This window comes from Parasteatoda tepidariorum, chromosome 3 (assembly GCF_043381705.1).
Source record: "Parasteatoda tepidariorum isolate YZ-2023 chromosome 3, CAS_Ptep_4.0, whole genome shotgun sequence".
NCBI classification, from domain to species: domain Eukaryota; kingdom Metazoa; phylum Arthropoda; class Arachnida; order Araneae; family Theridiidae; genus Parasteatoda; species Parasteatoda tepidariorum.
Genome location: NC_092206.1, coordinates 70,153,718 through 70,179,836, shown reverse-complemented (window position 1 = coordinate 70,179,836; position 26,119 = coordinate 70,153,718). Strand labels below are relative to the sequence as shown.

Below are 26,119 nucleotides of genomic sequence, written 5' to 3'. Positions count from 1 at the left end.
TATATATATATATATATATATAGTTTTTTCCCTAATTTATATAGTTTAGAAATTAATGATCATTAATGATTAATTAATCAATGTTGCCAATGATGTTATTTCTTTGAGTCCTGAATTCAATAACATTTAAAGTTAATTTACTACATGATTATGTCACTGAAATTTAGAATCCCTTTTCAAGTTGACGGACGCTTTATACTTCCATTATTATCTTAATTTCACCAGAATTAATTTTTCTTTAATTAATTAACTTTCATTTATTTCTTTTTTTCTAACGAGAGAAGTGGGAATAAAAACCCTAAAATTGATCTCTGGCTAAAGCTTGGCATCTATGCCTGATAATGAACTTTAATTTACTTATGGAATTACAAATGTTTCAAATCCTTTTTTTCCCTGCTACTTAAAAACAGATTGCTGTTATTACACAGCATAATTATCAACATATATTAAGCATATACATAGAATTTGTATTAGTTATTCTTGGAATACTACCATTAACCATTACTGAAAATTGTATGTTTAAAGGACAGTTTGTTCAAATTGCCCTATAATAACATGTAATGGTTACTCAAGTCTTGTTTTGAATGCTATTATGATTGATATCAAGACCTAATTGTTGCACATCTTTTATTGTAGTTTGAATTTCTATTGATAATAACTTTTTAAAAACATTATTAGGTATTTTTAAGAACTTAAATTTCAAGAAAATTTGAAGAACTTCAAGAAAATTTGAGAATATGGCTTCAGAGAGATGATGTTTGTATTTAAAACATGAACTTTAATTTTAATATACCAAAATATATTTGTCATCTAGGATCTATCAAATTTTCTATCTATCTATATAAATTTTCTATCTATTCTATCCAAGGGATCTATCAAAATTTATTGAATAATTTGTTGTGTTAATAAGGAAGTTTTGATTTAGCTCACACTGTTTTTAATATGTTTTAATCTTAAGCCTTAGATCTTCTTTTTTGATCTTAAGCCTACCTCTAACTCTGATTCCCATTGGTTTGTAATTAAAGATCTTAAATGTCAAAGCAGAAGGTTCCATTCGACAGATTTGACCCACAAGCTTAAGGTGATTTATTTTGATATATTTGTTGATATCAGCTTCTTTGAGTAGCCTTTATAGTTCAAAATTATGTCGATTCCACAAGCCAGCACCAAAAATTTTTCTTGTGGCTTTTCTTTCAAAAATAGTGAGCAGGTCTGTTTGTAATCTAGTTAAAGATTATATATTTTGAATCCATAAGTTAAGACAGGTCTAATCTAATTATACTGCATTCTTCAAAGCACTGATTATTCATAGACGTTTTATTTTTATTTTGTTATTGCAATTTTGTTATACAATTTTAGAATAAAGTATCAATTTTATTCTGAATGTGTTTAATTTTTTATTAGGTTTGTTTGGCATTAAAAGGTGTGGAGTTCATGTGAATGGTTTTGTAAAGAATGTTGATGGTAGTAAATCTATCTGGATCCAAAAGCGTGCTTATACAAAACCTACATGGCCAGGCAAACTTGATAACATGGTAAGTCTTTGTCATCAACCTATTTCTTTTTTTTAAATTTGACAAATCGAAATATTTTTTTTTGTTATTGGCATGTCAATAAATGAAAGTAATTTGTAAATTATCGATATATCTGTGCTTAAACTAAATATGGTCTTGGTTAAAAGAGAAGTATGTAAGATCATAGTAAGGTTAATACTATGAAAAAAAAATGTGAATACTACGTTGAATTATAACAATTGCTTGTAATTGCTATATTTGACGACTGCTACCATGAAATTGTCGATGTTGATTTAAAATAGACCTATTTATTACTTTGGCTGCTCTATAAAAAAAACATTGCTTAGAAAGTATAGAGTTTTTAATAAAACAAATAAGAACTAAACTATTAATCAACTTTAATAAGCAATCTCTTTTATTATTGGTTTCAATTTTAACGTGTTTTTGGCATAATGTTTTAAATCATTGAAAAGAGGTTATCTTGGTCAGCAGGTATCTTTTTTTTTTCTAATATGTTTATATTAATTTTTGGATCATTAAAATGAAATATCAGTTGTAGAAAAATTAGCATTTTTGATACCTTCTTCTCTTTACTTTTAGCCAAATAGTTTGTAACTAGACTTTTATTTTATTAAAAATAGTATTTTATTCAAGCTCTAATGCCTATTTCCATTTAAATATAATCTTTTGCAATGATGTAAGGCAAAAGTTTGGTTTACTGCTATGGACGGTTTTTTATAAATTTTTTAGTTAATTAAAAAAAAAAAATTTCCTGTCTAAACTGCTATTGTATTTTTTAAAATTTTTTTTAAAAATTGAAACACCAGTGTCTATGTTGTTGAACTCAAATATGTTAAAAAGTAGATTATGTATAAAAATATAAGTAGTATTTGTTAAGAAATAGATATGTTGAAAGAAGCTTTCATGTTTAAATAATATTTATTTGAAAAAATACACCTATTGGTTTTTAATTTTAAAACTGTACTTACTTTAAAAATACTTTTTATGTACATGTAATGTTAATTTGCTTTTTATGATAGCTAATAAAAATTTGCATGATTTTTTTTCCCTGTAAAGGTGAGTGGGGGTTTTTCTGTGGGAATGACAGTTCTTGAATGTGTGCATAAAGAAGCTCAAGAAGAAGCATCATTGACTGATGAATTATTGAATGCTATGATACCAGTTGGCACAGTTTCGTAAGTATTGCAGCAGACTTAAAAAAAAAGTTATTTTTTACAGTTTAAGACACATATTTAAAACAATATTTTTATGTGTTATCTTCATATTTATTTTGTTTGAAAACTCTATTTTCTCTTTTTGTTAAATTCTCATCTTCTTGGACAGTTCATTTTCAAGTTAAAACATGTCCTCTTTTTCTCTCATTCTGTATTATATGTAATAGTATTTTTGTATAAAAATAAGCTTTCTAATTAATTAAAAAATCATGTGTTATTATCGACCATTATTGTAGTTTCCTATTTATTTTTTTAATATTGCATGGTTTGTCAAAATGAGTTCACTACTTTTTATTCTTTATAAATATTTACCATATTTTTGTACACACTTCTCACATTATAACATCCATATGAATGATTGAGATCGTTCTATCAATCTCTCACTACATTATGGTAACACTACTCGACTGGTAGTTTTATTATTTTTAATTAAAAAATATTTTCTTTTAATAGTAATCTGTTGTCACATTATTTTCGTTCTAAATAATGCTATTTAATTATAATGCATTGATAATAAAATTTTTTGAGAATTGTTGATTGAATTCTCAAAGAATCTGCCATTGATAGAAAAATAGAACTAAAAATGATTTCTATCCATTAAAAACACCATTTTTTTGAAGATTTCTTTTAAAAAACTTTGCATCTTGTTTCTTGTCTTACGCTCATCTTGACATGGGAGAGGACGGGAAGGACTGAAGATAGTTCATTTGGTTGTAACTTTGTATTTAAAAAACGGCCCTCAAAATACCAAGCAAGTAGTCAGTAATCAAAACAATAATGTTACCAAAATGCTTTTAACTTCATTTCAGCTTTAATTGCGGGAAAAATGAATTTTTTAAAAAAAAGGTGACAGTTTAGGTCAACAACACAAGGTTTACACAATGTTTCAAACTAAAATATATTGGTTCTTACTTTATGCGGAATTTATAGATCTGAAACTTATGCATTTACACTTCTTTTAATATAGAGCCTTGTTTGTGAAATATCTTTCAGTTCACATTTTTTTACCTAGGAGCCGATGCTCACCGTCCTGGAGAGGGAAAACTTAGCTAATTCATATTCAGTTATTACCAAAGCCGTTAAAGCAATAAACTTTGCTTGCAATTTTTTATGCATTGGGCTTGTTTTTGTTCCCTAACTGTTAAACTATATGGCAAATGTGATTTTTTGAAATTTTTTAAGTATGCCATTTAATATGTTTTCTCACTTGGCTCTTTAATTATTATTTTCTTATAAAATAGTCATTTATAGCCCCCCAAAAAAAGTATAATTTCAGACTTTCAGATAATTTTTAATAGAGTTTGTCTTATGAAATGTTTTGTTTCTTTATGTTTAGATTTATTTTTGAAGATGAAAGGGGCATTTTCCCAGAGACTCTGTTTACTTTTGATGTAGAGTTGCCTATAGATTTTATGCCTACAAATAGTGATAATGAAGTAGAAAGCTTTCATTTATACTCTGTTGATGAGGTATTATGAATTTTTAATTATCGAAAGCCAATTTTATTGCTAGTATTCTGTTTGATTTTACATCTTATTTGTTATAACTTTTAAAATAATTATAATTTTTTTCTTTTGTAATAGCTAGGGTGAACTTTAGGTGCATCTTCTGTGTGAGTTAGTAATTAGTTTTAAAATTTCATGGGACTCTCCATAACACTCTCCAAAGCTCTGTCACCAAGGGAAATGAAAGAGCCGCAGTTTAAGTGCCTTATCCTTGAAGCAATGCGATGATTTTAAACTACATATTATCTTGCCGTTAAGAATTATCTGGGCTTTAGAATGGACAAATAACTTAAATATTTTAAAATTTATTAAACTTTTTTTAAAAATCGCCAATTTAGTTACATTTTTACATCTAAATGAAAATTATCAATATCACTGCCTTATTCTCAGTTTTTGCAAATTTTTATGAGCCCAGATAATGCAGCATTGTGGTAAGTTTTTAAACATTAAAAAATTAGATAACGAATGCTCTTCATTTTCCCAAAACAGTGACTTTTCTCCATATTGACGTTTTGTCCTATTTTATATATAAGCATGGACACCAATGTCTTTAGATAGGCTAAACTTGACCTAACAGTCATTAGGAGTATCTGCTGCAAAGTCACAGCAGTTATGAAAATTGCATATTATTTGCAAAAAAGCTTAATTTCATATGACAACCGAGCCTTTGAAAAACAGCCTTAAAGTAGCGGATAAAATTTTCTCATGATTTGATTTTTAATTTTAATGACTTGAACATTAACTGTATGAAGTTTGTGTTTCTGCTGTTTGTATGTAATTATATTCAAATAGTAAATTATTTGTTAAAGGTTTTAATTTTCTTTACCTTTTTTTTGTTTTTTAAACCAAGAATTTTTTTTTTTTTGCAGTTTTAAAGAGTATGTAGGGGAGAGTTGGATAAAACAGGATATCATTATTGTTTTTATTTACTACGGAATATCTGTTAAGGAAAACCATACATTATTTTTTTTGTAGCTACAACATTTATTGAAGCACACAAAAAACATATTTTGAACTAATTTTAATGACTGTGAAATAGAAAAAAAAATTTATTTCCAAACTCTTAAATATCCCGTTTTAGCATACCTGGGTTGGATAAAACGGGATAGGGCTTACAATGTTTAATTTTTTGCATAAAACTAAGTGAAAAGCATAATTAACTGACAGAGAACTGCAAAGCAAAATTTCTATAAATTATATTCATGGGATTTTACTGTTCTAACACTTTTATATAGATTGTTGTTTTATAAGTAAGTACACAAAAAAATATGATGCTACATTTGTTTTTAAAGACTATGAGTTTTCAAACATGAAGGCTTATTTTCGCAATTTCCGTTGTCGAGAGGTGCCTTGTGCTTTTAATAGAGATTTCTTAGCAGCCTTTTCTTCAATTCTCTTGGTTCTTTTTTTGTAGTTTAATAATCCTTTCCTTTTCTTCCATTTCTAATTCACTTTTATTTCTAATTCACTCCATTGATGTCGTAACATCCCTGAAAGACTCTTTAATAATCAAGCATTTAAATTCTTCAGTTACAAAGAGAAGAATTCATTTTAGAATTGAATGCAGATTGAATTGAGCAATCCAGAAAATTAAGAAGTTTATATATAAAAAAGCTCAAGTCTTCATCAGAGAAATACATTACAATTAGTTCTAAAGAAAGATGTGAAATCCTAGAGTCAAAAATAAAATGCTTAATAATGAACGTTAATAAACAAATTTTGCATTACTATATAAAGAGACTAAATTTTTCAAAAATATATATAGCTAATATAAATAAGTTGTTTAAAAAGCCTAGGCCTACATTAATATATGGCTATTTTAAAATGTAATAATCCAACAAATAAATAGGTGGATAAAACGGGACATAAAAAACTCTATCCCGTTTTATCCAACTCACAAGTGTCCCGTTTTGTCCGACTCCGACACTTTTTGAAACAAACATGGCTGCTGCGTAAATATGAAAAGAAAATTAGATAGACTGCACATAAAAATATTGGTAAATAAATGGTTAATTAAATTTAATACTCACCGGAATTTTATTCCCATATATGTAGGCAGTACAATGTAAAAAACAACGCACGTAAATGTAGAAAATGGCAAAAAAATAGAGTAAAAAAGTTCTGAGACCTACAACTTTCTATCAAATAGTGATCTCGAGGCGGGACGCACCGAGAATGATATAATCATGGTCGAATAACACGCTTCTGTCGTTGTCCACTAGATAGCTGTAATAGTCTGGTCCCTAGGCGACAGATCCCGTTTTGTCCAACTATCCCGTTTTATCCAACTCTCCCCTACAGTTCTAGTTTCACATTGTTTTTGTTGAAAATAGCTGTTAGATATTATTTTTCATTCAGATATTGTTAGTTATTGTTAAGTGTTTAAAAAACCTATATTCCCGCCTATTTTTCAGAGACTATTTTTCAATTGTTTTTGACTAATCTAATTGCTTAAAAATAATTAGCTAAAATAGCAGCTGTTATTTTTCAGTTCTTGTCTATTTTTAAAAAGAACTAAAACAATTATAGTCTTCATTCTCTAGTGTGATCCTTCAATTCTCTGTCTCTTCCATTATAATGCCTCATACATAAAGTGTCCCATTTATAATCCCATTGTCATAATGCTAATTTAATGCCCATTAAAGCATCTGTATTGAACCATTTATTCCTGTTAAGCAATCTAAGTTTAGTCTTGATTTTGCTAAGGTTTTAAAGAAATTTACTAAAATCATTATGTCTTTTAATTTTATCTTACATGATGTGTGAAACATCTTGGATTCTCTTTCAATAAACAAAAAGTGACATAAGCCTTTAATTTTTTATTCTTTGTAATTGTAATATAGCTCTTTTTTGGATTATTAAGAGTTAATATTTCCTATATTAAGCATTCACAATATAACATCCATTTTTGTTTAAATGACAGGAGTCATTGTATTTAGCATCCACTGTACAATTTATTTTTCAGCTATTATTTGTGAAACTCTGAACACAGATTAAAAAAATTAATTTGAGCAATAATAAAAATATTATTTTAAATTCTATTTTTAAATGATTTATAGTTACAAATTTCAGCACTCTGCTGCTAGACTATTGAAAAAATGGAATTTGCTTTATATTTAATGTTGAATAAGTAACTAGTTTAAGGATGTGTGCTACTAAATTTTGGATTAACCCCTTAATCTATTAAATTTGTTACTTAAATACCTGCCTATTTCTAATATCTTCTTATATTTTGTATGGGATTTTTTTTCTTCTTTTTTGCAGTTAAAAAAAATATTAGTTACTGAAGATTTCAAACTAACTAGTTCTTTAGTTACACTGGACTTTTTAGTGAGGCATGGCTATTTAAACTGTGATGAAGGTAAGTTATTTTTGATGTTGACACTTAAAAAATTTAAATCAAAATATGCCTACTGGACAATTTTTAAACATTATTTTTTTAAAATCTTTCTTTTTTATAATCTAATTTTCTGCATAATATCTATAGGATCACATATCTGTGTCATTATGCTTTTTTTTAAATAAATAAAAATAACATGGATTTTATTTTAGAGGAGTTATTCATGACTGGTAGCCACATATAATCTTTTTTTGCAATGGGAATACAATGTTACGAAAAATGTTTTGATGCGATATAATGACAATCAAAAATATTTTTGATAAGATGTTTCAATTTTAATATCGTATCGATATAGTAAATTGTTAAAATAGTATATAAATTGCTTGTGCTAATTTTGAATTTGAGTAATAATTTTTCGACTCATTTTACTTTTGCCTATTTCGTCGTAAATCCCAGTGACGTTTTCTTCGTTTTTTTGGTATTTATAACTTCAAATTTCTATGTAGTTTTTAAAATCGTGATACATTTATTATGTTAATAAGTTTCGTGAGTTATAAATCACACATTTAATTTATCACTTTTTGACATGCTTTATTTGTGCCAATTTCCTCATAAATCTCAATGATTTTTTTTCTTTTTTTAAAGGCAGTTGTTACTTTGAAAAGTCTGATTTTTACTACAGCATGCGAATATTAAATCACACATTTAAATAATAACTTATTGATGCGCTTTATTCGTGCTGATTTTATTCTAAATTTACGAATTTTTTTTTTGCAATTATTGCAATGCTTTTCCATGTGCTTTCGACTTTTTCACATTACTTTAATTAGGATGTTATTACAAGACGTGAGATCACGTATTCAAATAATAATTTTTTTAAACCATTAAGGAAAATTTACATGAAAATTTTACACTTCTACATATTTTTTTTTTGAAAAGAATATTGATATTTTTTTAACCAATGGAAGACATTATATTTTTGCTAAATTTTATTTTTATCTGTGATTATGCTTAATAAAATTTTAATTTCTTATTATTTGTCATAGTTTCAAGGCAGTTATAAATAATAACACTATGAATAAGTCTTTATTCTTTAATTTTTCATTTTAGAGCCATACTACATAAAACTTTTGGAAACCTTGCGAACACCTTTACATTATCAACAGCCTGATAATCCTAAGGATTAAAAGTTCTATGTGCACATCTTACTTTTTATGTGTGATTACTGATTTTTATGTGTTTTCAAAATGTACACATCTCATTTTCATAGTTTATCTGAAATCTGTGCAAGTTTTTTTAATGTTAATTTATAGAAATTTACCATATCAAATGGTAACATTAAATGTACTTATTACATTACAATTACACTAGATCTAGTAAAGTATCTATCATTGGGTACTGGTTAATAATGAACAAATCTGCATGGTGTTAAAATCATTTCTGTTGCATTTATATCGGGGTTCAAAATTAGTGGTAATGTAATTGATCAGGGTTCAAAAGACAAAAATAATTAATTTTATGTATTTTGAACTAATCACACTTCTTTTAAACAAGGCTAACATTGTGTGAGGTATACATAAAATTTTTTATGCAGGAGTAAATTTTTAAATTTTGTGTATTTTTTGCTTTTAAGTATTGTACTTCGCCTTAAATTTCATAAAAAATCCAATTCTTTGGGAAATTTTCTTTTTATAATAAAAACCCATATTTTACTAGGTTAATTTATGGTTCTTTAGAATAATTTTTTCTTTTTAAGATTATTACACTTCTATTAAACTTGACCTGGCTGACATGCAGACCTCATGCATCTTGTTAAGTAAAATTGTTTTTTAAATTTTAATTTTTCAAATTAAAATTGTCAAGTTTATATTTCAATTGAAACTTTTGTTTTCCACTATATGCATACAAAAAATATTAGATGAAAATTTGAAATAATGTTGAAGATTAAATTTTACATTAACCATAGAAGAGCTATCTAATATAATGTTAGTTGTGTTAATAAGGGATGATTTCACAAGGGCAGTGTTATTTCGACTCGAGACATTGTTTTATGATCCCTCATTGTTTTGTTATGACATGCTCAAATAAGTTAATAATTTCACTGCTGCACAGAGTAGTGAAATTAAACAAAATCATCCATGTCTAACTTTAATTTTATCAATGCATCATTACATCCAATACATATTCCAGCTTAAAATTTTTTTCTTATCGAGTTGTATAAAAATACTTAGACATTTACATGTCAAATTATTTTTCCAAAGGTGAAATATACATAGAGTTGACCTCATCATGCTTCATTAACTGATTGAAATTTTGAAAACTTATTAAGTTCTGCTATGTTGAACTTAAATATAGCTAAAAAGTGAAGGAAAGAATATCTCGTTAATTTATGCTTAATATTTATATTTAAATTATAGTATAACAATAAAATTTTCTTCATTTAATGTTTGTATGATATTTTTTGAAATTCTTTTTATTTAAAGTTGTTTACTGTATACTTAAAACCTGACCCTCTTTAACGTTAATGCTGTCCATGAAACCTTTAAGTTGGCCTAGTATGCTTTAAACAGTTAAGTAATACTTCATTTGTTAAAATGTTGTAAAAATAATAAATGTCTTTTTTACGCTCACTATTTTTTTAAAATAGTGCATTTTATAAAAAGATATTTTTTAAAAATTGAAATGCATAAATAAAGTTAAAATTTGTATACCTCATGGTATTTTTGTTCTTTTCGGAATCCAAATCACGAAATTAAATGGTTAAAACATATGGTTAGAACACACAATATTAAACACACAACACATGAATTGGATTAAAATTTAAATACTTTTAATCCAATTCATATGTTGTTAAAGACTATCACTATCTCAAGCTAAAGCAAGAAACAACATTGAAATTCTCTCTTATGTTTATTTATTATAATAATCTAAAAATGAAATTGCTGAAAGTGATTCTTATCATAATTTAATGCACTATAAATAAGCCCCTAGGATTTCAAGTTATTAATGATAATATGATATTAAGTTGTGATATTTACTCTCTAGCATATTCTGTTGTGATATTTAATATCATATTAAGCTATATACCCTATGATCTTGAGTTTCTTTTGTTTTCCTGAAGCACTAATTTTGACCCCTGATTTTCAACCATACTTCATTAGTCTAAGTACAAATCACTATCAATGCATTTGTGGTGTGTAAAAGGTGTGTTTATTTATTTCTCTTAAATTCTCATTTTTATTTATTTTCTACAAAAGAAATTGCTTGAAAGTTGTTGACAATTATTTATATATTTGTTATTTATTTTCTTGTTTATGATTAGTCAAAAAAAAAGCAAACTTCATTTGTTGTGCTTATTGCATGCATTCTCGATAAATTACTATTTTCTCTGTCTAAAACAAAAGCTTTTTAGTTGCTCTTTCATTTACATTCCTCATTAGATGTAAAAAGGAATTTTTCCTGTGCTCATTTTATTTTAGTTGAGCATTTACTGTACATAGATTTAGTTTTAGTGTTTAGCTTTGTGTAAATTGTTTATACATATATATTTTTCTATGCGTTTTCATCATATTGTTACATTAGTACAGTGTTTCTCAACTTTTTTTAAAATGCTATGGTGTTGACACAATCATGTACTTAATACATTGTGGGTGAGAATTTGATTTATTCTATTAGCTTTATTCTATTAGCTTTATTCTATTAGCTTTATTTATTGATTGTTTACTATAATCTTTTTATTATAGACCTCTTATGGGAGAATGCTTTTTTCAGGTTAGCATGTGTTCCGAAAACCCGATCATCGATCACAGTGCTCAAAAAACATCCCCCCCCCCCAAAAAAAAGGAAAAAAATTCTAAAAATCCAATTGAGTGGTAGCCAATTTATATTTAAAGTTTCGAAAGCATTTAGGTTTTAAATTTCACTCTTTAATTCCCTCAGGGTGCATAGCGTTTTTAAAAAGTGCTTAAAGGTGCTTTTTTTATGGGGTGTTTTTAAAAAGTGCTTAATTTTCCTTTTCCAGAATGAGATTTTTCCTTTACCATATTGATTTTCACTACAAGTTATGCAGTAAGACGCTGTTCACATTGTTCTATTCAACGTTTTAACAATTAATTCAACCCCAATATATTGCTGCATATCGTCAGTCCGTAGCGTATAAAAACGCCATTCGATTTACATGATTAAAAAAATTTTGACAATTGTCAAAAACAATACCGTAAGATTTATTTTTTGACATAACAGTTAAAACCAGATAAAACTGTCAATTGTCAAAAACTTTCCTACCTAATTGTGTTTTTTTAAGTGCATAAAAATATTATTTGAGTGCTTGAACAGTGCTTAAAAGGTGCTTATTTTTTGTTGAATAATTTGGCTGTGCACCCTGTCCCTTTCTTATAAAAATTTATTAGGTTTGTATTTAGCTATAATGTGAATTCCTTGATTAGCTTTTAAACTAAATGTAATTTCTTGAGTTATTGATGTGTCCTGATAGTGAAAATATATTTTGTTTAAAATTTAAAGTATATTTTATCATAATTTACCACATTTTTTTTAACTCAACACTTTTCAAATACTTTTTTTTTAACAATTTAAATTTTTTTAACAATTTAATTTAATTTTAATAACAATGACTTTTTTAAAATTCTTAATAGGACAGCAAGGTAACTGCTCAAGGTAATCTAATATTTTCTCTTCCCCTTTTTTGCTACAGATATGGTTTAAAACAATGTTTGAACTAGATTATATAAAATGTAAATTATATAAATTAGGTGCTGTGTAGTTGATTCTGACTCTTTTGCATTTAAACTATACATTCATTTCCAACTTTGCTTTTTTGTTTATTGTATGATAATCTCTTCCTTTTTTATAATAATAATAACAATTTTATATACTATTATGTTTTTTAACATTTATAATATCTTAATGTTGTTAATATATCTATAATTTGCTTCATATATTAATTTAAAGCTGTTAAATAATTCTTAAAAAATACTTTTGATTTACAGAATGTATTTAAATAACACATTACTTACAATGTAATTAAAAAATATTTTTTCTATTATGTTGAATTTGTGAAAGTATTTTTTTTTATTATCTTGCTTCTGCTACAGAAAGAATTTTTTGAAGCGTTTTTGTTACAATGCAGTTTTTTTTCCTGTTCAGAAAGCTTGTTTTACTATATTAATATATTTTGTACGCACAACACTTTAAGAATGTTGTTTATTTTGGCATGATGACTCCCGGTGTATAGTTTATTGAGAATTTTCTTTCTTTGCCTTTCAGTTGTTGAGAAACACTGCTCTTTACATTGTTAAGGTATAAATAATATACTGATATTCTGTGATCACATTATTATACAAAACTGAAACAATATTTATTGAATATATGCAAAAAATTCCTACAGTGTAAACTAATGTGTCATTTGTCATTTGAAATGTACCTAATTCATTAAGAGTCTGCAAACTATTTCATTGTTTTTCAATGTATGTTTAAACAATTATTTCTGTTTGTAATGTTTAAATACTTTAATTTCTTTTTACAGCATCAATTTTTTCCTAAAATATGTTGTAAATATATATTTTGAATATGCTTCATTAGTTTTAAAAATAATTAAATGAACTATATTGTAACTAAAAATAATTTTTTAAAATTTAGATCTGGATTACCTATGTAATAAATAGGTTTATTTTTTTTAGGTTTTATTTCTGATTATATTCTATTTCATTTAGTTATTTTTTTTTTTGTTAATTAATTCCCAATTTTTATTAATAATTGGGTATCATAAAGAGAAAGTATAATAAATAAAAATGCTTCACTATTTCAAATAACATCAGTTTTCTAAACTATAATTAGAATTAGAACTGCTATTTTTCAGGGTTGTGGTTCTCTACATTTTCCAAATAGGAGTTCCCAACCAAGAAGTTGCATTGAATACTACATAAAATTTTTTTCTATACCTTTTTCTTTTTTCTCATCCATTGTTGCATAAATTTAACATCTGAATGCGATATCTGGTTTCTATTAAATTTTCATTTGTTGGTTTTCCTGTTACAGAAAAAAAAACTATTATTTTTTTTAAAAAATCTTGGTCAATGAGAAAAGTAAAGGAGTGAAGCAGGAAAAATTAGGCTTAATTTTGCTGAAAATCAGAAGTCTTTGAGAGTTAAAAAATTAACTGAAGTAAGTTTCTACTGTTTTTCTTCACTAGGATAGATTCAACCTTTTTGTTTGTTGTTAAGGAAAACTTTATTCTTCAAAGATTTTATAAGAAGTTTGAATAAGTAGACTCAAGAAAAATTAGTTTTATCTAATAAAATAATTAAAAATACTAATTAAACAAGTTAGTTAAAAAATAACTTCAGTTACAACAAGATAACAGGAAGCAAGAAAAATTATGATTCTGTTCTAGAAATCTTGTAGAATTTTGTATATTGTTACACTAGTGTTACTATAATTTTAGCAATAGTTTCTGTAGGGAAATATCTATGTTAAAAAGTAAAATATTCTAAATTGGTTTATTCTTATCTCAAAATTACTGTATTTATTTTTAATCATGTTTAATGTTGATATTTTTTTTATTATCTTATGACTATCTATCATCAAGACGGCTACACGCATTATAATTACATGTATTGTATTGTCTTCAATTTACATAGTTCATAGATTGTGCAATTATTTCAGAACAACCTTTACCTTTTTTCACACTAATTTATAAAATTTTCCCATTTATATTATTAACGCCAATAACTTGAAGAATGTATTCATTGCATTTTTAAGCTATAATAATTAAAGTCTGTGCATTTATATTTTCATTGGTATAAAACGATTTTATATGTCACTCTATATCTTTTTCAACCTTATTGAGTTTCATTATGCCTCAATTATTTAAATATATTTATTTATTATATGAAGTTTTAATAAAGTAATTTTATAAAAATAGAAAAATTGAATTAAGGAAAATTTTAAATAAATTATAATTACAGGTGTTAAAAAAATGTTCGTATAACTAAAAACTTTAAATTTTTTAATAGTTTTTTAATTATTAATTAATTTCATGTTAATTTTTTCCCATTTTTGTTTAAAAAAATTTTATAAATTGTGCCAAAGATTTTTTCATTACATATTTTTTTCTCACAAATTTATGTGTTTTGTCTAAACTTTAAAAATGTGATGTTTTTTCTATTTTATTTTCAAAAAAATTATTATTTTTTTTGAATGTTATTCTTATTTAAACATGAAATTTTGTAAATTATCCATATTCCATGTGATAATTCAAATTTTAACTATCCTAATAATGTTTTTACGATACTGAATTTTTTTTATTGAAACTTGCTAGAAACTTAAACATTTACTAAACTTTGAATAGAATTTAGAAAAATATAAAATAGACCAGGAGTGGCCATGAATAAGTCTTGTAAATAAGCTGTACAAAAAACCAAACCAAAATTTAAAATTTAGTTTTTACTGACTTTATTTATTTATTTATTTTATATCCAATTGGCTGACCCTAGATGAATTTTTAAATTTTCCATTGCCTGTTTTGTTTAAAATATTAATTAGTAGAACTATATATCTGTGCCTTGTACAGAATTTTTCTTATGTTTTGGCCTATTTGTCTATCAAAAAAATTTGTTGGCCATTCCTGTTATGGATATTCAAGAATACATCGGATTTTATTTCCGTTTATTGAATTTCAGAAACCTTTTACAGGATGTTCAAAAAGTTTGTATCATATATGCGATAAAATTTTGTTCCTTTCTCCAGAAAAATATGTTGCAACAGAACTGGCTCAACTTTGTTAAACAATGTTGGGTCAACATAGTTATATATTGCTGAGTCAATATTGTTGAATGATGAGTCATTTATTGCTTGAGTAATTTCTCATTTTGGTGATCGAAATCGTTAGCTTAGATCATACAGTATAATGCTATAGGATTTTTTTTTCTTAGATTTTTTAAGTATAAAACTTTTGCCAATAAACAGCTATGCTGTGAAGGAGAAAAGTGATTGCTATATCAACGTAATTTTACCATATTCATGCAAAGTAATAATTAAAAATTTTGGCAAAAGAGTATGTCTGTGTCAGCAAAACCTGGCAGGCAATTTACTTTATTTCCAAACACCTGAGGGTTTGAAAAATACAAAATTTTTTAGAGCGATTTTACAGAATAAAAAGTAGCATAACAGTTTTGTGCTCTTGCTTTAAATTTTACTAAAATATTGTGTGCTAGCTACGTTTTTTAAGTGCTGTGGTGCACAGACACGTAGGATTCGTAGATTTTCGCTTAATCTTACTCTGTGTATCAGTAAGAAAAATCATAATAATAAATTTTTCTATCAAAATTACTTTTTGCTTAAATTTTGCGACAACCTGTAAAATTTATGAATTTTCAAAGGTTTATTTTCAAATATATACTATAATTACATGAAGAACTACAGAAAAGTATGACAAAAATAGGTTCATATCTATGCAAGGTTAACATGTCAGACATTCAATTCAGTTAGTTTTCTGTGTCATGAAACTATTACATCGAATTTTCCAATAAAATTGTATAAGGTCAAATTTTGTGCCTTCTTAATTTTATTTACATATCAATCATGAAGTAAATTTATCTTTTTAATTATAACAAAATTATGTAAAGTAAAAATAAATGTTTTATAGAAGGTGCTGAAAATTGAATGTTATCTATAATTCCTCAAGCGATTTAGCAGTTGAGGATTTTTAATATGAACTACCTGTATTAGGATTGGTTAGCAAACCTTTTTGTTTACCTCTTTCAGTATTATTTAGAAATTTGTGTGTGATATTCTCTATACTAGGAAATTTTTCATCAGAAAATTTTGTAGAATTTTATAGATTTTCCAACTAAACAGATTGTTATAATAAATTATTTTTCCATTATGGAGTAACTTTTAAAGATAAATAAGAAATTTTCATACTTGCTTCATAGTCCTTGCAGCCATGGATTCCTATTCCCGAGACTTCCCTGTTTTGTTAATAAAAAGTATCTTCTAAATAAATGTTTTGATTTTTTTCTATATAGTGCAAGTTTATAATAAAACATTTCAGTTTTGTTTGTCTATGAATTATTAATAATTTTTATGTCAAAACTTTTTTTTAGGATGTCTCTTTACACCATACAGAAAGAGTTTTCGATGAGTTGTTCGAAATTGACTTGATTTAAGGTTTGGAATTCTGGTATAAGCTTTGTAAAAAAATAAATTGAACTAAGCTAGAAATTAAAATAATAATAATTATTCATTAGAATCAGAAGTATTTTTATGTAATCTTTGAGAAAATTTTACTTACGAACAATAAATTATTATCCATTAATTTAAATATTACAATTCCTGTTTTAAATTACATTAAGTCCACTGAAAATTGTGGAAATTTTTTTAAATAATTTGAATTGAGATAAATTTTGTAATATCTCTTTTTACAAAAAAATTTTTTTTTAATGCTTAAAATATTATAACGGAATGTAATATTGTATAGTGGAATGTTTTGAATATTCTTTATATTCTTTCTGTATGAGAAAAAGAGTCTTTCTGTATTTTTATAAGATATTTTTTCATTTAAAAATCAATTTAAAAGATAATTTTATTGTAAGAAAAATAATTATTATCATTGTAATTGTAACTTATATTTTCTTACCTATGCATCTACTGCTTTCCAAATTTTTTTTTATACTATTTAATTAAAATTTTATTACTTAATATCGCTCATGTAAGTCTGATGCATTTGTGGATTTATTTATAAGATGTAATAGTCTTTCAACTGTGTGTGTCACGATAAATCATTACAGTATCGCTGAGTTAGTATATTTTAACTTTTATTTCTTATCTTTAGTTTTTTATTATTCATAAAAAAAACATGGTATTGAAGAAAAACATGTCTTTGATAATTATGCTTTTTTTCTTTGTAAATTGAATTTTTTTTTAAATTTTAAGAGATAATGGAATGTTGAATAACTAATCAGTTAATCATTATTTTCATATTGTATGTGTAAATTTTAATCAATGCTAATCAAGTGCTATTATACATATGTGTGTGTTTATTTGACTAATATGAAATATTTACAGTTTGTTGGTTTAATAATACTTATTGTGAGAAGCTTAGTGTTGCAGCTTATAACTATGGAGGCTCAAAAGCAATATAGTTACATGTTATAAGTAAATAAAGATAAATGAAATGGTTTGTGCAGTCTTTCACTTTCTCTTTGAATCTCTTTACTTTATCAACATTTTCCTCTGTTTCAATATTTTGAAATGCTTTTAATCTTGTAATTTCTTTAATCAAAAGGTCCCTTTCTTGATCAAATAATGTAGAAAACATTTACATGAGATATATTGATTGTTTTGAATGTTGCAAAAAATAAATGTACAAGCTTGCTACATTTCGCTTGGCAAACTATGGATTTTTTAAATTTTTTTTTAATAAAATTTTCAAAATAATAAAATTTTATCTACAGATGGCGCTTTAAACTGGAAAAATTTATAAAGATGTTTTCTGCAACACAGAGGTCATTCTTTTGGAAATATTTGCCCAAGTGTTTGTTAATTTTGTCCTCTCATTGCACCTTGTTGTTGCTGCGAAGTAAGGTTCTTTCTTTCTTTCTTTTTTTGTATTTAAAACTTAGTGTTGAAGTTCTCTAGGTCAACTGCCCTATATGATAACGAACTTTATTTTTCAATGATCAAAATACATTTTTTAATCTTTTTTGAACTTTACTTGATGCATTTTAAAAAAAGGAATTCATTGATTGATTTTTCATCTATTTCCTGACGTCCTTCAGCTCTAAGACGTCAGCAGTGTTTAGAATGATAATGGAGAACTTTAGAAAAAGTTGTTTTTCTTTTATTTTTATTAACAAAAAATAAAATTCATGCTATCTTATAAATGTACAGAAATTTTTAAAATTTGTATTGGTGTTAAATTGGGAAAAAAAAATTACGCAGAGCTTTAAAAATAATAGATTTTATTTCCTATTTTCATATGTTCATAACAGAACACATAATTTGTTACGTTTCTCAGTTTTTACCTAAACTTTTTGAAATGAAATGAAGTGAGGAGGGGATAAGAATATTTTTCTTAAATAAGTATAACCACGTTAGGATATTTTTGAATCAGATATGTATGAGATGGATGCCTTCTTTGATGGATAAAAGTCATTGTCACTAATTACACTGGTTGTCCTTAAAGTTGCAAGAGAAGTTCCCTAAAAGTTAAAAAAAAATGAAATTAATAAGAATTAATTTAACGAAATGAAATTGCTGCACCTATTTTATCGAACGCTATCTAGTGGTGACAAGAATATTTTACTCTCCGTCGACTTCCAGCTTTTTCCGTTTTACAGTCTCTGTGACTGGCTCGGTCATTTTAAATGATGCTCTTTTTCGTGTTAGTTTTGTTTGGCCTGTTAATTTTATAACCGTTCTACGCTTTATCTAATTTTATGTATATTAATAGATAATCTTAGTGCTAATCGGTGCTGGTTTCATAGAAAAACTAATGTTTAACAATATTGATTTTATTAAAAATTATGAGATATGATAAAGTGATAATAATTGGTATTTTTTACGTCTCTTTATGGTTTAGACCAGGGATGGGCAAGCTTTTTTAGTCGTGGGCCAAAAATCTAGAAAAAAAAAGTTTGGTGGGCCTAGTAAAAACTTCGAAAATAAAAATTCTAACTTCTGAAATAAAATAAAGTCAATTCATCATTGCACGCATGGCACTCTACATCAACTTTGCGTTTTTTAGTTGCCATTTTGGGGTTAAAAAATTTTGCAAATTACTCGAAAAAGCAGCAGCCATTTTATACATTTAGTAATTTCACCATTATTTACAATGACGTTGTATGTGTGCATTTTTTCCATACGCAGTAAATAATTATAGAACTCAAAAATCCGCTCGTTGGAACTTAAAAATGCTTAGTCTGCCTCTTGTGAAGTACAGTTCACCTATATTAGATTCCATATGTCTGCTCCTCGGGAAAGACAAACACTAGTTGGAGCTAATCTACGGTTATTCTAAAAAGAACTTCTGCTTTCAACATTTTGCCAATTGAGGCTGTCTGTGCTAACTATTTCCATCAATTTATGTTTTGTAGAACAAAAATAGAAAAAGGGAAAAGGTCATCAGTACTTTGTTAAAAAAAAAGAAAGAACAAAAATAGCTTTAAACAAAGTAGACGTAGTAAGTAGTAAATGGATGAATAATGAATATTGTTTATATTCGCCATGGATTGGCAGGTTAAAATTCTGTCCGTGGGCCGGATAAAACCTTCCGGCGGGCCACAGTTGGCCCGCGGGCCGTAGTTTGCCCATCCCTGGTTTAGACAGACTAAACTATTAAAAGTCTGGTTTAGGCAGAATATAACATGGGCCTGATTTTTAGAATGGAGCACGTACTAGTAAAAAGTAGCGAAATGATTATTCTACACTCTTTAACCTGGCTTTTAAATTTTAAGAATTCGGAAAGTCAAGTTGCTAGTTGGATGCAACGACTCCAGGAATATGACATCAAGATTCGTCACCGCAAGGGTTCTATCCATAGAGTTGAACTCTATGGTTCTGTCAAGGAAGATACTGCACCAGAGCTGAGAAGAAATATTAGTAATGAAAAGCTCTCAAAACTTCAGCATCACATTAAATTCACTGAGAGGAAAATTCGAAACAAAGCTTATTTCGTCTTCAAATTCTTGCGTAGTTTTTTTAAAACATTTTAAAGAGAGTTTATGACATTTATTTTCAAATAATAAAACAAATCCTTAAATTTAAAAAAATTGTTGCCAGACTACTTTAAAAAACAAAGAATGCAGCAATCGAACATTAATGTTATGATTTGTTTTGGAACAAGCACAATAATTGTATTTATTAACTCATGAAACTTATACTCACTAACTCATAAATAATTATATACTCGTTAATCAGTTATACTCACTCTCCTCTCTCTCTTTATTGTAATTATTTTCTTCAATTTATCCCCAGGAATATATTTGCTTAACCAAATTACAGCTGGTGAGAGCAATCTCGGGTCAATATTTTCTCCTTTTGTGGCTCCTAGAAAAAACAGATATAATCAATATTTTTATATGAAACAATCTATACGGATGTAGTTACTAAAATAACTTACCTGTTATGAAGCTAACTAGTAATCCAACTATCAAAACTACTACGAAACCTACTGAACTAAGCCAGAGGTAGGAGAGTTTATAGGGTGGAAAAATGTCATCGCTAAAAAGAAACATATAGTGTTAATATAAGTTATTAATAACTCTGGGGAACAATTTTTTTGTTGTTGCATAAGATTTTTTGACTGACTTTCATATCACTGATTTCAAATATGCTACCGCTTTTTCTCTCAAGGTACTTTTTTTTTTAAATGCTATTTTTAGTCCATTTAATGTCGGAATATACAAATTTAAAAACGTTACATATAGCAGGCAGGGTGAGTAGAGTTTTTGTTGTTGTTGTTACTTTACGTCGCACTAGAGCTGCACAATGGGCTATTGGCGACGGTCTGGGAAACATCCCGGAGGATGATCCGAAGACATGCCATCACAATTTTGATCCTCTGCGGAAGGGATGGCACCCCCGCTTCGGTAGCCCGACGACCTGCGCGCGAAGTCGAGCACTTTACGGTAGCACAGTTTAACGAGGACCAATACCGCACACCCTCGGTCCCTACGCAGAATGATCCAAGTGGTCACCCACCCGCACACTGACCGTAGCCAGTGATGCTTGACTTCGGTGATCTGCTGGGAGCCGTGTCTTAACGATCAGTCCACTGCGGGACGCGTAGAGTTTTTAAAAAGTGCTTAAAGGTGCTTATTTTTGATTTTTGTTTTTTAAAAGCCCTTAAAGGTGCTTTTTTCATTGGGTGTTTTTACAAAGTGCTTTATTTTCCCGTTTTCAGTAATGAGATTTTTCCTTTACTATGTTGATTTTTGCTTTGAATTATGCAACCCCAATCTATTTCGGCGTATTGTCAGTCCGTTGCGTATGAAAACGCCATTCATTTTACATGATTCAAAATTTCATGATTTTGGACAATTGTAAAAGTGCCAAAAGGTTTTTTTTCTTCTTCTTGACCTGACGGTTAAAACAAAATGAAACCGCCAATTGTCAAAAACCTTCCAACCCAGCCTAATTATGGTATTTTATTTTTTAAAGTGCTTAAAAATATTTTTTGGGTGCTTGAAAAGTGCTTAAAAGGTGCTTATCTTTTGTTGGATAATTTGACTACGCACCCTGACAGGGGGTTGTATAAATATTGCAAAAATTTTCTAGGGAAGTTAGGGCACATCATTAGGATTAAAATAGCATAGGAACCCATCCCGGAAATATCATCAACCTCCGTTTGGGGGGCGTTTACCTAGTAAGAACTCTTTCTTCGTGTGCTTCTGAACAGGTTATATATGGAAAGCGCCCTTAGCCGCTTACAACAGGATTTCCGGGCAGGAATTTCTATTCAATTTTAATCCCGATTATGTATCCTAGTTCTCCTAGAAGTTGGTCGCAACACTTACGTGACCCTCAGTTTTATATGTAACGTTTTTAAACTTCGGCATTTCGACAAAAAATTAACTGAAAATGTCATTTAAGAAAATCTATAGCTTTAGGAGAAAACTAATAAATTTGAAATACCGCACCCAAATTAGGCAAGATCAAGTATTTGTATAAATGCAACAAAAAATTTGTTGCCCACTATAAAAAAAAATGCAAATTTTATTGAACTATTTTTAAAATCTTAATTTTGTTTTCCGAGAAGCGATTTTAACGAGAATGAGAAAGGTAAATAATTATCAGCATAATTGCCAACAGCATGCACTTGTGCCAACTCATGAAAATATTGAGGACTTCAATTAAAAATATACAAATATATCTAGAAGTATAAGTTACGATAACTAATGAATATACGAATAATAATTTAATCGAACCGTTCATCAATATCATTCTACCAATTTATTTATATTCGCGAGTCTCCTTTGCGCATTTTTTCAGTTGAAGTGTTTAAATTCGTGCGTGCTTTGGAGCCTTGTGCCGAAATGAATCCACGGATCACTATAGGTCTCTTGTGCTGTAGCGGCGGTTGCCGCCGTTGCGACGAGTTTTCAATTTGATTGTGTATGGGTTTTACGGCTTGGAGTCGTTTTGAACTAATTGCTTAGCAATTCATTTATTACTACATACAAGGTATCTATCTAACTTTTCTTTCTTTTCTGTACAAATGTTGAGCACAGTTTTTCTCGTGGCAAAACTACATTTCAGCAGTGTATACGTATATGATGTCGCAAAATTTACACAAAAATCGTGGATTCTTTATTGATTTATGAAGGAATTGAATATTGGGCCAATGACCTCCACAGTTCTGCTGGCATACTGTGAATATTTCGTATGCTTTTTTTCAAAATTTAATCAATAATTAAATTAAATTAAATAAAATGAACTCAACGGTCAAACGACAGTTTGTTTAAAAATTTCTAAATTTCGTTGAGATAGCACCAAGTTTCCTTTTTCAAAGCGTGGTTGTTAGTAGCTTGTTGGCATAGACTTTTCTCTATATACTAAGTAATCGTAGGTGACAAAGCTGCTGTTTTAATTGTTCAACTTAACGCTGCATTTTAATAATTATTATTACACTACAAAACTTAAAAATTCATGAAATTACGAAGACATGTTGAGAAAAAGAACGGGTGGTATGATGGAATAAGAAGAATTAACATTATAGCTATTAACTAGTAAAATAGTGGAAAAAATTTCCCGTGGGCCACGTTGTTTTTTCTTACAGCACTCTACTTATAGTAACAAGATTTGACTCAGCTCAAATTATTATTCAACAATGAAATTTTTTGTTTTGTTTTCATGCGCAGCACTACTTTTTAAATGTTTAATTTTCAGTTGCTTTACTTTTTCGTTTGTAACATTTTATTACACAAACAGCTTGAAATTCAAACCTTGCATGAATTTGGAATGCCCTTTATTTCGCAAATTTCATTCAGATAAAAATAATAATCAACCGTTATCAGACCAATTTTCGTAATTGTTAATGTGTTCTTTATTTGAAAAAATTCTATTAGATGTTGCGAAATATTTTCCAATTACAAAAAAGTTTCTAGTAGTTTTTTGTTTTAATATTCACATGCAATGCAGAAAAACCATTCATGAACTTTGTCGTTGTTTAACTAAAATAATGAAATTCAGAAAAAATATAGCTATCGAAAAAAATATAGATGTTTGCATAGGTTGCAGGTTGAGTAGAAAGGGCTTCTTTTTCGATTAAAAAGAAGAAAAAAAAATCCAAAATAAAGATTTTTTGCAGTAAAAAATTACTTGTAGCCAAGTGTTATATTTTGCACATCAATGCTGGTAATGTTGTAGTAAGAACAGCTCTCATAGGATCTGGGTGCTTCAGGTGTGTACGGCTGGCTTGCAAATGCTCCCATACCAAACCACATAGAAACCACGAAACCACTCAGAAGACCCACAGCAGCACCCTGGTGAAACCACAATTTATAATGTCATAATTTGCATTTGGTTAAATGAATCAAGGTTAATTTGATAATTCAATCATCATTCATAATATCATAATGATTGATAATAATTTAAAATACATTGCTTACATGAATATTGGCATTATTTAAGTCAAAATATAATTTGTAATGCATTATAAAATATAAATCATGAATTCCAAGAACTTACCACAGCATTAGCGCATGGAAAAAACATTCCTAAAGTGAAAATTCCCAACATCGGACCTCCTACAACTCCATGTATTGTGAAAGCTGCCTAAAATAAGGGGAATAAAATAATAATTTGTTGTTCTTCGTAATAGTTAAATACTGGTAACAGACTCGTAGAGCATATTTTATATTAAAAGAATAAAAGTCTGTTTTAAAACTCTAAAATTCAACTAATCATTGTATCAAACAGTTTTTTACAAAGGTATAAGTGTTTTGAATGTTAAATATCATCACGAAATATGTTCGTAAAGAAATTTCAATAAAACTTACCCACATTTGCACTATATGGGTGTTTAAACATTAAATTCCAATTAAATATTGTCTCATAAAACAACTATTGTCAGATAAGAGTAAAAGTATTTTGAGGGGGGATATCAAGACAAACTCCTAGTTGTGAAAAACTGTTAAGTGAAGCTTACCTATATTTGTGTCTTACGGAAATGAAATCTAAGACAACCTCTCTCGGTTAACTTGTCTTAATGTGACCTTAATCCTTAATTTATATATGACTAGAAATGATCATTAACAGAATGGTTAGCTCAAGCCGTTAGATTCGTATTGCATACTGTATTTTTAAAAAAATTCATGCACCGGTACGTTTCAAAATGCTTTCAGTTTAAGTCATTATGTAAATAATAAAATTTCGTAAACATTTAGATACTTGTCTTACTCAAATAAGCTTTACTTAGAATTATTTACTTACTTGCAAAACTCCACCCAAATGCATTGCTACAAAAACCAAAGCTAATGATAGCAATCCATAAGTCAAAGCTGGAATAAAAAGCTTAGAATTAGTAATACAGTAGTTCTTATTAATACTATAAATATGCATGCATACAGCGGAATGCTATCTGATAAGTGCGACTAACAATTTTATATTTTAGAAATTGCATCGCATTTTTTCACATACTAATAACATTACTAATGTATTTATTTATTCTTTTTAAAATAAAATTGAGACACTAGGTGAAGGGAAAGCTGTAGTTGCAATAACTTTGAATGTTCAGAAAATCTTTGATCGGATATTAGAATTTTCTTAAGTTGAAAAATATATGTTAATTTTTTTCTTTGTTATAAATTTTTTAAAAGTGAATTCAAAAAACATAATATTTAGGTCCAAAAAAGTTTAATCCTGTGTCACAGATGGGACACTAATGTTCCTTTTACATATTTTTTTTCAGACGCTTTAATTGCAAGAAAAAATATGTTTTGGTAATTTTTAATCATAAAATAGTTACTAAGAAATCTGTTACAGTATCGGAATTGTATTTGTACTGAAATATAAACTGCAAAAAAGTAGTTTGAAAAAATTTTTTTTTTCATACATAATCAAAAATTTATCAATAATTTATTTTGTAAATTAATGAAATTTCAATGATGAATAATTGCTTTTCTTCGATCTAAATAACTGCAAATTAGTGCAAATTTGAAAAATAATTGTTAGGATTTGAGCCGTGTTTGGAAGCTTTTATTTTTAACTCAGGAAAAGACACCGGTGTCTCATGTTATATTTCATACCATTTTTCACATTTTTGACCTAAATTAATACAAAATAATGTAAAAAGTATGAAAAATAAATCTAATAACAATCCTGCTTCGAGTTAAAGCTAGTATGCTAAACAATTAAAAATGTTTATTCCAAATAATAATTTTAATTAAATCTACATACATTTGTCTTTTATTATTTGTATCTGCATTTCATGTAAATAGTCAAATAGTGTATTTAAATGTAAGGTGTGCAGAAAAATAAACTGACCATCCTAAATAACTTCGGGTC

At 27.5% G+C, this 26,119-nt stretch overlaps 2 protein-coding genes across 5 annotated transcripts in view; one reads left to right on the top strand and one right to left on the bottom strand.

Annotated features, from left to right (window-relative positions):
* Positions 1 to 9,104, top strand: part of LOC107444071 (uncharacterized) — a 16,055-nt gene extending 6,951 nt beyond the window's left edge. Inside the window, exons 4-8 of one of the 2 annotated variants that reach the window (XM_016058145.4) lie at positions 1,405 to 1,535; positions 2,592 to 2,710; positions 4,086 to 4,218; positions 7,519 to 7,615; positions 8,705 to 9,104. In XM_016058145.4, the coding sequence (XP_015913631.1) occupies positions 1,405 to 1,535; positions 2,592 to 2,710; positions 4,086 to 4,218; positions 7,519 to 7,615; positions 8,705 to 8,781 (557 nt within the window). In that variant the 3' untranslated portion in view covers positions 8,782 to 9,104. Of the gene's footprint in view, positions 1 to 1,404; positions 1,536 to 2,591; positions 2,711 to 4,085; positions 4,219 to 4,332; positions 4,471 to 7,518; positions 7,616 to 8,704 lie in introns of those variants that run through there. The other variant, XM_043045341.2, reaches the window with a different exon arrangement.
* Positions 9,105 to 18,556: 9,452 nt separating this feature from the next.
* The window catches only part of LOC107444065 (sodium-coupled monocarboxylate transporter 2), a 78,690-nt gene continuing 71,127 nt past the window's right edge, over positions 18,557 to 26,119 (bottom strand). For all 3 annotated transcript variants that reach the window (XM_071178821.1, XM_043045342.1, XM_016058136.4), the window contains exons 11-16: positions 25,046 to 25,113; positions 24,302 to 24,388; positions 23,933 to 24,096; positions 20,733 to 20,833; positions 20,541 to 20,659; positions 18,557 to 18,813 (exon numbers count right to left, since the gene is read on the bottom strand). In XM_071178821.1, coding sequence (XP_071034922.1) covers positions 18,706 to 18,813; positions 20,541 to 20,659; positions 20,733 to 20,833; positions 23,933 to 24,096; positions 24,302 to 24,388; positions 25,046 to 25,113 — 647 coding nt within the window. In that variant the 3' untranslated portion in view covers positions 18,557 to 18,705. The remainder of the gene's footprint in view (positions 18,814 to 20,540; positions 20,660 to 20,732; positions 20,834 to 23,932; positions 24,097 to 24,301; positions 24,389 to 25,045; positions 25,114 to 26,119) is intronic.